Here is a 14,892-nt window from a genome sequence, read left to right as displayed (position 1 = left end):
GGCATGGTGGTGTCTCTCAGGCACCCTTATTTTTAGTTATAGATATATATATATATATATATATACATGCATATTCATACGCATAATTATACAACTGCCACCTTACGTCTGTCTATATATTAATATGATCAGAGAATAAAACAGAGAGGCAGAAGTTCTTGTGCAGTGACTGATGTATACAGTTCACATTGAAAGAGCGCATATACTTTTATGTTCGGTAGCTGACGCTTGAGGCCATAGGTTATTGATTTTAATGAAAATGATCCCAAGTTTTTCTAATATTCTACGTATCTTCAGGTTCCATTGCTTTGTGTTTCGAACAGAACGTAACTTGCGTCGTATATCAGATGTATCTGATTCGAGATATGTTATTCGACCTTTATAGTGAAGTGGAATTACTGTACTATTAATATCGTTGCTAAAAATATGGCTTTTGTTTTCCATTTACTCACATGTAAACTCACACAAAAATACACACACGCATATGCATTTCTAGGTAAGGACCGAGAGGTACATATCTTGAATAATATAGTTTGTGCCAAAATATAAAGCGTTTTCGAAATAGTGTTACATATATAGTCTTAATTTGATAATATATCTAGTAATACGGTTACGCAAACACCTATTTTAACACATTCATGCACAAAGATAACACACACACTTATATACACAGAGAAACAGGCAGACAGGCAGACAGGCAGACATATGCACACATATATAGGTGTGTGTGCATGTATATAATTGCACATTCACACACATATATATATAAATTATGAGTTAGAGGTTATGCAATCGTCTAAGGAATAAATATATTCGTAGGCACTACTGATGTATTACCTCACTATGTATAGTCCTTGCTATAAGGTTAACAGAGTTGGTAATTTAAATGGTACACCGTGGTTTAATATATTCAGATAAGAAAAGAAATGGAGCAACAGTTAACAATTAGAAGTTAATCATTGGTATTAAAAGGTCATAGTTTTATTGTTGTTCAAGAACATTTACAGCTGTTTCAGTTTGTTATTTCGAAATAAATTTGCATTTATCTCGTTCCATTTAACAAACATTATCAGAATGATTTAGAGATTATCAGAGTAATATAGATAGATGAAAAAGGGAAATGAAAAGAAGAAGAAAAAGAAGTCAAAAATGGAACACACTTTTCCCTTTTTTCCTTTTCAATTTCCTCTTTCTCCTATCTATATTCCTCCGATAAACTCTAAAACATTCTGACGATGTTTGTTAAATGGAACGAGATAAATGTAAATTTATTTCGAAATAACAAACTGTGAGTTCGATTGCTGGCGACATTTTATTTCACGTTGCTCCAGTCCACTCAGCTGGCAAAAATGGGATGTACCTGTATTTCAAAGTGCCGGCCTTGTCGTACTTTGTGTCACGCTGAATCTCCCCCAGATCTATGTTAGGGATACGCGTGTCTGTGGATTGCTCAGTCACCTGCACGTTAATTTCACGAGCAAGCTGTTCCGTTGATATTATCAATTTCGTGGACGTAGGATTATCAGGCAAATTAACTTAGAAGATCGATTAGAGCGTTATTTTGCTAATACACTGCATAAACCGTAGGGAACAAAGATCTGATTATGGTAATCTTTCAGTTAGACTCACTTGTATAACAGAGTTTGATGCAGGTAAAATTAGCAAAAGGAAACTTAATGGAATATTACCCCTACTGAGAACGTGTGTTGATCTTAACTTACGCTCCGAGACCTTACAAGTAATTAATTGGTTTAAATAATAAAGATGCGATTAAATTTCTGCGAATATACTTTTCTGGCTACTGCTTTCGATTATCACTATTTTCTTTAACAAATCTCTTATTTATGGGATGAGAAACTACCAACTATCGAGACAGGATAAAGATATCTTATCAGCTGTTAGCTGAAAAAGTAAGCCATCTGAAAGTAGATATTTCACAATAAAACACTTTGATATACGCATGGAATCGAGTATCTCAGCGCCAAGTTACTGATTTCCCAAGTATTTACATTTTATATTGTATTAATATGAAATTGCTTGAAATGGAATATTTATCAACTTCACTAACGATTTCAAAAGTAAAAATGCAAAGTCATTTGAAGAAAATAAACGTTAGTGAAATATGAAAACGTAAATACGAATAAGCATTTACCTTTATGAATTTACGTTGCAAGATCCCTGATGCGAAGTCGTGTGTTGCAACAAATATTGTTGTATTTCGGGATGGTTATTTTGTTTTGCCAAAGAAACACACGCACTATGTATTTGCTCTTCACTCGTTTATTACTGTTCTTTTATAAGTATTATTACCTCAAATTAGCTGTCCACCATAATTGTAAGAAATTTCAGTGATGTTAAGACGTATAAGACATTGTTGGACTATTAGCTTTTAGCATTGCTTGAGTTCTAAGTTTAAATTCCATAAATTATTAATCTTCATTTCTTTAAGCTCTGATTCTATAGCCATATGCTTTTGGATGTAGGAATGGATTGGCAGCAAAATTCTAAGTAGCTCCAATTACTATTAGAATACTCAATAAAAACCCCTAAAAATAATTATCGTACAAAATAGAAATCCGAACATTTTCCCCCGTTGGATCAATAAATAAACTTCTTATTTAAGACCTTTCGTTAAATTTTAACGGTCTATTCAACGAAATATAGCTACAAAATCCTAAGATTTATTTCCATGTAAACTAAGGACGTGCCCCAGCATGGCCACAACTTCAGAAACATATAAGAATAAAAAAAATAAAATAATTTTTATTCTACTACTACTATTACTACTACTACTACTACTACTACTACTACTGCTGCTACTACTACTACTACTACTGCTGCTGCTGTTACTACTACTACTACTACTACTACTACCACTACTACTACTTTTACTACGGCTACTACCAATACTACTACTTTTACTACTACTACTACTACTACTACTACTAATAATAATAATAATAATAATAATAAAAATAATAATAATAATAATAATAATAAGACAGTGGCTCTCATGGCTCCTGAGACAGTGACTCTCATGGCTTTTAAGACAATGACTCTCATGGCTCTTAAGTCAGTGGCTCTCATGGCTCCTGATCTTAACTGATTGGAAGCGTTATCATGTGCATTATTTTGTCTTGGTATAAAAGATGGGCTACAGTAAATATTCTACTCCAGACCACAGATTTGCTTGTCAATAGTTTGACCATAACCAGTTGAACATGTCTGATGGCTGATGATTTGTGCATCTCTGATCACGAGCAGAAATAGTCGGAGAGCATCATAGCCGTGTATTGAAAGGAATTCTTAGAGGATTGGATAATTCACCTTTTGGAAACATGGGTGTTTCGATCAACATCCTTAAATAATCTTTATCCAGGGACCTTTTGAGCGGAATGAGCTACTCGACACGAAGAAAATTCCAACTGGACCCCTGCAAGGTCATGCGCTGTTTATCTTTATATGAGATCACCATGTTGCGCTCATATGGTTGTGATGCATGTGCCTGGTGTACCCTTATCAGACGGGTAGTCATGATGGGTATACTGGGCTTCGTATATTTTATCCCAGTGTCACTTTGATGGCATGCACTGCTCTCTCACTCAATAATAATAATAATATCACGGAAAATGAGAAAGCAACCATACTATGGTATATGCCAATACACACAGATAGAGAAAATATTGCCAATAAGCCAAATATAGTTGTCAGAGGTCACCAAGAAAAAATGCTTTCTAATTGATTATCAATACCAACAAACGACAAGGTTTTTCTAAAAGAAATTGAGAAACTTTCAAAATACAAAGACCTGGAGATAGAGGTAACTCGAATGTGGAGTCTAAAAACAGAAACAATTCCTATCATAATGGGCGCATTAACTATGATAAAAAAATATTCAGACAAATACATAACAAATACACCAGGACTAACATATATATGTTAGTCCTGGCGTTTTTGTAGTGAAAACACGTGATAAAAATACTACTACTGAATGATAATATAATAATGATTCCATATAAAGCAAACAAATTTATTAACAAATGGACTCTCTTGCTCCATTCTGAATGCTAGTGTCAGTCAAAGTCTGTAGAGAAAGTGAAAACAAGTAACCTCCTACTGAACCTAAGAATTATTTCCATAAACACATCATTGATAGACGATATCATTGTAAATTCCTCTTCTATACGGGTTAACAATTTGTAATTTTTTCTGACTTCTGTACTACAAATTATATGGTTGCAAACTTGTAATCTGTCGATCAGATCCACATTGCTATTGAAAATACACAGAGGTGGCGTGTAGATACAGACGGAATTTCTCCTATTGCAGGTACGTTAACAGAATGTTTGTCATTTTGCCGTAGACCCTGAATAGAATAAACTTGTGAGAATTAAAGTGATGGATTTCGCCACAAGTTCAAATTTGAAAACTACTAAAAGACGAGTGAATACTTGCCATTGATATATTTGTATGCAAACATGAACAACGTTATTGCCTCATCCCATATGTTTGCGTGTTCAAAAACGAGACAAACTCTCCTGCTTTAAATATAATAAAAACTTATTTCCATTAAGTTGAAACAAAAGCTATTGAAATGCTGCCTATAAAATGATTTTATGAGTATATAAATGACGAACGTAAAATAATACTGAAATGGTAACCTATTTAATGCCGGCCTCAGGCAGTGAATGTAGAAAACTCATACTTAACTGTTTGTTCACTCATGGAGATGGGAACAAAATATGAACAGAGAAGGGAGAAGGAGGGGAAACAGAAAGATAGAATGTGTGTGTATGAGGGACATCGAGAGAAATAAAGAAAGAAGGATCGGATGACTGCTAAAAAAAAAAATCAATTATATTTCATATATTTAATTTCATAAAATGCATTGCATTATATTATATTATTCCTCTACGTTATTAATATCTCAATAACTATATTTTATTCCATGTATGTCAGAAAATATCATGTTAAAGTAAAGCATATATTTCTTACACAAATAATTACATTAAGAGATTTTCTCTACAATTTGTCACTATCATTCAGTTGAATGATTTACTTGGAAATTATACATACCACCATATACACTTACAGACACACACACACACACACACACACACACACCACACACACACACACACACACACACACGCACACACACACACATAAATTATATATATATATATATATATATATATATATATACATGCATATTTATATATACATAATTATATATATATACACACATATATATAGTAAAAGAGAGGGAGAGAGGAACAGAAAGTGATAATATACATAATATATATATGCATCTATGCATGTATGATTATATGTATATACTTAGAGGTATAAATATATGTTTGTGTGTGTATTGTCTCTATATGTGTATATAACGTATATATGTGCATATCAGCCGTAGGGAATGATTGAACCGTGGTGTCTTAAGAAAATGGTGTATCCCACTGATTGCCCAGAAATCGTATACCTGCACCAAAGACACACAATAGTTGAATATGTAGAAATCAAATTCCTCTTCCTCTCGGTGCTTCCTTGGTATATTGCAACCCGTTGGAAACAAAACGGAATACTTTTCCCTTAAGTGAAAGGATCACTTGGTTTTGAGTTTTTTGTTTCCTTTTTTTCAGATGCAAAATTTAACATGGGTAAATATTCAAGTATCACGTGGTATATGCATTACAAAGAATCTTCCTTGTCCTGGTGTTGTGAGACAAATTTGCACGTTTAATATGTGTTTAGAAACTTGTGAATGCGTGTTTAGGTATATACATACATGTGTGTATATATACATACATATGCATACATATCAGTTATGTATGTGTGAGCATATATATTTACATACTTATATTACTATATTTATATGCGTCCTCTTGTATGTATATAATGTCTACGGTTGTTAGAGTATATAATATATATACTTCGTATATGTAATTAATTTCTGTGTAATCCGTATTCGTATATATATTATATACAACTTATTCCTCTCTACAGCAATATATATATGTATATCCTGAATTATATGTAGTTGTAAAATTAAAAAGAAATCCGTATAAAATATCATATGTATGTATGTTTGTTTCTATGTGTTATAGTTTGAGTAAATATATCGCCTAGTTTGATATATTTCATATTATATGTGTATATACTTATGACTAGAATATATATATATATATATATATATATATATACATATATGTATACATATATACACACAAACACGTATATATATCTATATACATTCCTATATATGTACAGAAATATATGTATGCGTGTCTGTATGTATCTCTATATATCTATATACATATATATATGTATGTATATATTTTATATGTGTATATATATATATATATATAATATATATATACGTATGTATATATACATGTATATATATACATGTATATATATATATATATGTATATATATATATATATATATATATATATATATATATATATACATATATATGTTCGTGTTATAAGTGCATACACATGTATATATACTATGCATGTTGTTCCATCTTGTGTTATTCGTGTTATCCAGTTGTTTTCTATTTTCTGTTAAGTTTTATAGTTCAAGTCATTCTGCGTTGTTCTTAGTCTAAGTATTGAAGTCTCCAGTAACGTGTGTTTAATGCTACAGCATTAATTAAAGTCTTACGTTAAAGTTTTCAACATGTCTCTCTTTGTTAACTCTCATAACTGAACTATGTTTCTGTCTAATATACATCTTGTCAACATTAATATTTCCTAGTACTTTGTATATTTCAACCTGTTTAAATGTTTGAGTAAAGTTTTCCTATGTCAATTTGAAAATTCTCTTCGTCGTTACTATATATTTCTTGTTCTTAATATTAAATGTATCAGTTAGCATTTGTCTTTGGTTTTATTTGTTGTTTCGTTGTTTCGTTGTTTTGTTGTTTCGTTGTTTCGTTGTTTTGTTGTTTCGTTGTTTCGTCGTTAGTTTGGTCTATCGAGCTTAGCGTGAATGTCAGATCTATGTTTGTATTTGCCCCTATAGATGTGTATACTTATTTAGAAACGTTTGTGCATTATAACTAATTTTAAAAGGTTATAAATTTAATTTGAGCAAAACATTCAGCAGAAATTGCATAATTTTTTGTTGCAGTGGTCTGTAATCAGCCACCAAGTATTGAGAATGCACTTCACAATGCACCAAGAGAACAAGCAAGGTTCCCAGCCGGTACTGAATTGATGTACACTTGTCGTTCAACTTATACGGCGAGCGGCTATCAACGTGCTATGTGTAAAGGTGACGGTACATGGAGCGGACCTAAAATGGCATGTACAAGTAAGTAAATTTATGTTGCTCAACATTTGTTTTACGTAGTGCAATGGAGAAAAACTTCTAGATGTCTGTATTTGAATAAATCTCAGATCAAAATACACCTACAATCCGGCAAAATTCCTCGACGTCATTTCTTCCCGCTGTTCTGAGTTTAAATCCCTCCGAGGTCATCCTTGCCTTTCATCCTTTTTAATAACATTAAGTACCAGTCATGAACTGACTTTATTGTAACTGACTTGTCGCCTCTCCCCAAAATTACCGTTCTCGAAACCTGCAATAGACTGTAGTCACTTTGAGAATGTCTGTTATGACCTTAATCACGTGTACGCAAGGGAAATTGGACGAACAATATTATGATTCCTAGGCTCAAGAAAAATAACTTTACATGAGGGAAATATGAAAATATTTTTGGAATGCTGTCACCAGAATGCGTTTAAATGGCTCACTTGGTATTTCATTAGCACAGATATTTGTCAACAGTGTATTAACACTGTTACTTGTTGAGTGAAGGAGCGTATGATTCTACGGACTTCAGCAGCTACTTGAATTCCTCTCGACTGACGAACAGTAAAATCGACGAAGCCATTTTAAAACCTCAGATATTAAAGCGACGTTATTGCCAACAGCAAGGTTATTAGACTCCATAGTGGCACTTTAATTCTCCTCGCATGAGGTGGTTAATGAATTTTCTTGAATAGAATGTTATTGTAACAAGGAATAATATAATCATCACATTTCGCATACATTTCTTCAATTAAATAGCGTTCACTCTCATACGATAAATATAGAATCTCACAAGATTAAACGACTTATGCCATTAGTAAAATTAATGTAATGCTGCAGAAACTTATGTAAATATGTACCAATTTAAGCATTATGTAAGTCCGAGGAAAGGTAAAATCAAATAGTGCTACACATAGAAACTATTAAATTAACACAAGCTTAGAAAGTTTATGAGATTATGATTTCCCGTTATTTTTTTCAAATTTGGAAATGCGTGATTGACATATACTATCTAACGTAATATCACCATCATTGCTGTGTCCTAAAATCCTACGTTTGCTATATAAGAACTTGGAACGAAAGCCGAAACTTTGATATTAATTACTAATTGTAAAACAAAAATCAAAACCAAAGTAGAAATGTAAAACTAAAAAGAACTGAATAAATAGAATTTCATGTACAATAGGTACATGCATAATGGACCCAAATATAGATAACGTAGATAACATAGATGTGTTTCCGTCAAAGATCGGCCCAAGCCATGTGTAACTTAATAAAAACCCCTGATACTCTTTTACTCTTTTACTTGTTTCAGTCATTTGATTGTGGCCTTGCTGGAGCATCGCCTTTAGTCGAACAAATCGACACCAGGACTTATTCTTTGTAAGCCTAGTACTTGTTCTGTCGATCACTTTTGCTGAACCGCTAAGTTACGGGGACGTAAACACACCACCATCGGTTGTCAAGTGATGTTGGGGGGACAAATACAGACACGCAAACATATACACACACACACATACATACAAATATATAATATATTCGACGGATTTCTTTCAGTTTCCGTCTACCAAATCCACTCACAAGGCATTGGTCGGCCCGGGGCTATAGCAGAAGACACTTGCCCAAGGTGCCAAGCAGTTGGACAGTACCCAGAACCATGTGGTTCGTAAGCAAGCTCCTTACCACACAGCCACCCCGACTTTTTATTCTCTTTACTGAAAGAGAAGAATGACAAAATCTTAATATTCTTCCTTTAATTCCATCCATTTAATTTTTATTTCCTTTCCTAGATTAAAACGTTATTCATCAACATAAAAACTCTATGAACAATGTTTTATGTAATAGATTTTTAAAACTTTACTTAGTTGATAGTACAAACATATATTTGAGAAATATAATTCTTAAGATGTGACATCAATATATTTTTAAATGCATTGCAATACACAAACTCATTATATTTCACAATATTAAAATAGTTAAATCACAATTTCCTTTATGATATTATATTCCAGCTAACTTCGCGTAAGTGGTAACGTATGTTATCGTATATGTCATGGACATGGTGCTTAATTTAAGCAGATTTCTAATATAAACTGATTTCATTTGCTTGAAGTAGAAGCGTGTTTGAAGAGATTATCTAGTATATAATCACTCTATTTCCTTTTGCCTTTTCCTCTCAATTTAAATCAATATAAATCATGCGTAAACGCTACTGGATTAAATTGCAGACGAGATTTCACATATTTTATCTCATTTGATGTCATTTATATATGAATTATTTCGAGCGCATAGTTCCATTGTATACCCGTATCCGTTTAAGATACGGTATTAGATAGATTGGTTGAAGAGATAGTAAAAGAATGGTTTCGGAATTCTTTGATAGTTTCACGTTACAGTAAAATAAATAACAATTAAGGATGGAATATGCCAGGATATTTCAATCACTCTTATAAGGATAATTTATATGATGACCAGCAAACAAATGATTCTATCAATGAAGATTGGTTATTTTATGCACAGAAACGATAGGGCTTTAATGGGAATGTATACTGTTTACTATCGGCATTAAGTAATAGAAAGATTCAAGTTACTTGTGACTGGTTAACACAATATCGCAAACATTATCTTTCTCTTGTCCTGTAAAGTCTAGTGCGTGATGGATTTGCATCTTCTGCTTTCTGCTTTCAATTTATTTACTATGTAAGTCGGAGAAATGAATAAACTAGCTGAACAAATTCATACATGTATGTTGTTTGTGTGTCTTCGTGTGCGAATGTATGTACGCATCTGCGTGTGTGAAATTAATTGCTAAAATTATATAAATAATAAACATACGTATACATAAACCAACAATGAAACAAATTTGGAATTTTGCATGAGAACATGTTGCTTACAGATCTAAATTGTTTTATTTAACTTATTATTGGCAAATACTACATAATCTAAATAATTATACATCAACAATAATAAGATAATTCTAATATTAATTACAAAAGAAGACATATATTAATAGGCACGCGTGTACATAATGGAGGTGAACTGTTAAAAGAATTTCCTGGAAGAAATAAAACCTGCTCAGTTAGGTATTACGCTACATCTCTACATATAAATCTAAATAATATTGGAATCTAGGATTATAAACAGGTCTCCCCCACTCTCTCTCTCTCTCTCTCTCTCTCTCTCTCTCACTTTCTCTCTCTGATTGTGCCTGTGAAGTTAACAATTTATGACAAACTATAATTCGTATCAAGCCTTATGTAGGCACATAATTTCTACTTATAGGCACAAAGCCTGAAATTTGGAGGGGGCGATCCAGTCAATTAGATCGAATCCAGTACGCAACTGTTATTTAATTTATCAACCTCGAAAAGATGAAAGGCATAGTCGACCCCGGAGGAATTTGAATTCAGAACGTAACTTCAGATGAAATACCTATTTCTTTACTACACACAAGGGGCTAAACACAGAGAGGACAAACAAGGACAGACAAACGGATTAAGTCGATTATATCGATCCCAGTGCGTAACTGGTACTTATTTAATCGACCCCGAAAGGATGAAAAGCAAAGTCGACCTCGGCGGAATTTGAACTCAGAACGTAACAGCAGACGAAATACGGCTACGCATTTCGCCCGGCATGTTAACGTTTGTCAGCTTGCCGCGTGTAGACACAAGATAAAGCTTTATAGAATTGTGCATAGTTATGAATATTAGCGAGGTATTTACAATTATTGTCCGATCCATCACATTCGCGACTTCTCACTCGGAATATAAATGTTGCCACATGTATTGTCACAAATATAAGCTCCACAAAAACACGTCTTTTTGTGTGTATATATGTTTGTTTGTGAGAGCGTGGATTTGTGTGTGCGTGCGGGCGCGCGTGTGCGTACGTGCGTGTGTATTCCCATCAACTGTAGTCAGCTTCCGTAACGCAAACTATTGGGTTGTAGTAATCTGGCAACGTCCGTCCGTTTGAGAGATGTCACAATTGTGTTCTTTGGTATCGAGTAACACTTCTGATTACGTAGACCTGATTGAACGACCGCCGATGTAGACGTCATCAATCACCCCGTCAATGCAACAGGTTCAAATTATATCATATTGATAGATAGATAGATAGATAGATAGATAGATAGATAGATAGATAGATAGATAGATAGACAGATAGATATATAGATAGATAGATAGATAGATACTTACATACATACATACATACATACATAATACATACATACATATATACATACATACATAGACGGACATAAATATATACATTATATGTACCCATACACTCACTATATATATATACATATAATTGAAATCTATAGAAAAAGAAGACAAAGGCAGGTGTGTGAACAACAAGCAAGTGTATTAGTTTGACGCTCTGGAAAAATGGAAGAGGTTTTTACGCTGTCAACCCTAGGTTCTTCAACAGAAAAGTGTAAGAGAATATAAAGAGATTGAGAGTGAAAAAATCCTATATATATAGATATATAGAGACACAGGAATGGCTGTGTAGTAAGTTGTTTGCTTACCAGCCACATGATTCCGGGTTCAGTCTCACAGTGTGGCACCTTGGGCAAGTGTACCTACTATAGCTTCGGCCACACAAAAGACTTAGGATTGGATTTGGTAGACAGAAAATGAAAGAAGCCTATTGTTTAAATATATATATATATATATGTGTGTGCGGGGGGGGGGGTTTGTCACACATCATCGCTTGACAACCGACACAAGTGACCAATAGAATAAGTACCAGGCTTTAAAAAAATAATACTGGGATCGATCCATTCGACTAAAAAATAAATTCAAGGTGATGATCCAGTGGACTGCTGTCTTCTGACTGAAACAGATAAAAAATAAAAGATACACACGCACACGCATAAAAATATATGCGTAAATATGTATATGGCTGGGTGGTATGTAGCTTGCTTACGAACCACATGGTTCCGGGTACTTTCCCACTGCGTGGCACCTTGGGCAAGTGTCTTCTACTATAGTCTCGGGCCGACCAAAGCATTGTGGGTGGATTTGGTAGTCGGAAGCTGAAAGAAGCCTGTCGTATATATATATATATATATATATATATATATATATATATATATATATATATATGTACGTATGTACGGGCGTGTATACATGTGTGTCTGTTTTTGCCCCCCCCCCCCCCAACATCGCTTGACAACAGATGGTGGTGTGTTTACGTCCCCGTAACTTAGCGGTTCGACAAGACAGACCGATAGAATAAGTACTAGGCTTACAAAGAATAAGTCCTGGGGTCGATTTGCTCGACTAAAGGCGGTGCTCCAGCATGGCCACAGTCAAAGGACTGAAACAAGTAAAGGAGTAAAATATTATATGCTGTATATCTTATTATAATATACATATAAAGCTCACTTTTGCGCAACTGCGAAAGTTATGAACATACTTTTGCACATAACTTTTCTTAAAAGTTTGCATATGATACATAACTAATCTTTTATGACTTTATTAGAAATCAATTAAAATGAGTCTCAACTAGCTTTTCATTATCATTTATGCTCTCGGTGAAAATAGTCCGTGAAGATTGCGAAAACATTGCATAATCAACAATTCAGCTAGAGATAGCTTTAAGCGTCATTGAAGAAATGTGTTATATATTAAAGTACTGCTTTAATACAAATCATTTACATTAGATTTTCTTAGCAGGATATATCCATTCATTGTCATTCTATTCGCTTTTACAATATCTTTGTTTCGCTTCGCTTTTTATTGGGTATTGGAATAACATACAATTAATTATATGTTCTTAGATGTTTAATTAATTTTCTTGAAAATAATGCTAATCCTGCGTTAGCACATTAGAAAACTTGACGATTTTTCTGTTTCAAAATGCTAAGTGACTAATGAACAATCCGTATCTAATGTTTTCTTTAAAAATTTATTTCCACATCTTATACTTGTGAATTCGTCTGATGCATTGTTTAGGCAGTTAAGCAACTACTAACGGTTGTTTTCTAATACTTCTCTATATATTCATGTGTGTGTGCGTACGTATGTATGCATGGTTATGCGGGTATGAATGTGAGATTGTATGCGTATATATATATATATATATATATATGTGTGTGTGTGTGTCTGTGTGTATGTGTGTCTGTGTGTGTGTATGTATGTGTGTATGTATATATGTGTGTGTGTGACTGTATATGTTTGTTAGGAAATTTGTATTTTTGTGCAACTATGAATATGTATTGTATGCGGATTATATTATCGGGAATCTGCTTCATTGTTTTGTCAAGCACATTTGCTACTTGATACAGTTTGAATTTCTCAGTTAAATTCAGAGACCATTAATCGTGACTGCTAAACAAATTGTGTTACGCGAACTTGGAATTTATCTAGAAAGAATATACCAAAGTATCTGGTCTCAAACATTTGAACGTTGTGCTGTATGCATGGGCGAACATATATATCCACCAGCAACAGACTGAATATGGATTGTGTTCTATTGCCGTTAAGTATCTTCCGTTCTTACGGTGCTGTCAAGTATAATTGAAGCTTGTTGACATTCACATGAGTTTGGGTTCACTTTATGCCATGTTGCTGTGCTTGTCATGCGATATCTGTCCATCTCTGTCTATTTTAGCGCTTTAATATTCTGTACAAATAGCCAGTTTCTAGAATGATGAGTGCAACCTCTCCCGTTAGCTACTCAATATTGTACAGTTTTGTTAATTCTTGTAAGATTATAAGTTTTAGTCGGATAGAATGTATCATGCACCTTGTGTTCAACTGGGGGGGAGGGTTAAACAACCCTTCAAATTATAATGAATAGTTTCGTTTGGTTTTCAATCACACTTGAACGATTTCGGAATCTCAGTAGTACAGTAGTGTAGGACAAACGTTTAATTATTTTGTGCATGTGGAAATAACACGAGGGCCAAAACTGACAGCAAATCTGATAAATCAGATGTCCTATAATTTATCACGGGACATCATGATATAAATATATCTATTTTTCTGGTAACTAAATATTATTACATGAGACGATAAGCATTTCCCATATCATATATGTCGATATTTATACAAGTTTTCCTTAAAATACTGTTGCTCTGAAACTCCCTCTTGTAAATGTACAGGATATACAGTTTGATGCAATTATGACATTGCCATGAAGAATTTCAGTTAGGTTAATATCATTGATATTGCTGATCTTATTTTCTTTTTGATCCAAAGTATTTAGAAATCATTGAAATAAGCATATGTCAATCGAATATTATCAAAACTTTACTGTTGAAATATAGTTGCCAAAATCAGCATGAGTTTCAACGAGCGAAATCTATTTCGTTGTAAATCTTATTGTAACAAGTTTCAGTTAGCGAGGAACATGTCATATTTCCTATGTAGAGACATGATCGATGAATCCAGACCACTTCACTACAGTTTTCTGGTCTTCCCTTATCCACTTTCGTCTTAATGTATCTAAATTAGATTCCTTTTTCCGATACCATTGTTCTAAAATTTTGATACATAAGATCTAATGAGAAAGCTTCGACACGATCACAATGCCTGCAGAAATAGACAC

At 33.4% G+C, this 14,892-nt stretch overlaps 1 protein-coding gene across 15 annotated transcripts in view; it reads left to right on the top strand.

The window, feature by feature from the left end:
* LOC115215203 (protein lev-9) overlaps positions 1–14,892 on the top strand; it is a 731,789-nt gene that overhangs the window by 553,346 nt on the left and 163,551 nt on the right. For 9 of the 15 annotated variants that reach the window (XM_036505266.1, XM_036505263.1, XM_029784399.2 and 6 more), the window contains 2 exons: positions 5,646–5,663; positions 7,144–7,326. The exons of 1 other annotated variant lie outside the window; for it this stretch is intronic. In XM_036505266.1, the coding sequence (XP_036361159.1) occupies positions 5,646–5,663; positions 7,144–7,326 (201 nt within the window). The remainder of the gene's footprint in view (positions 1–5,645; positions 5,664–7,143; positions 7,327–14,892) is intronic. 5 more of the 15 variants (XM_029784401.2, XM_029784400.2, XM_029784404.2 and 2 more) reach the window with 1 other exon arrangement.

The sequence above is a fragment of the Octopus sinensis genome, linkage group LG8 (assembly GCF_006345805.1).
Source record: "Octopus sinensis linkage group LG8, ASM634580v1, whole genome shotgun sequence".
NCBI classification, from domain to species: domain Eukaryota; kingdom Metazoa; phylum Mollusca; class Cephalopoda; order Octopoda; family Octopodidae; genus Octopus; species Octopus sinensis.
The sequence above is the reverse complement of the archived record's forward strand: the minus strand, read 5'-3'. Positions and strand labels throughout refer to the sequence as shown.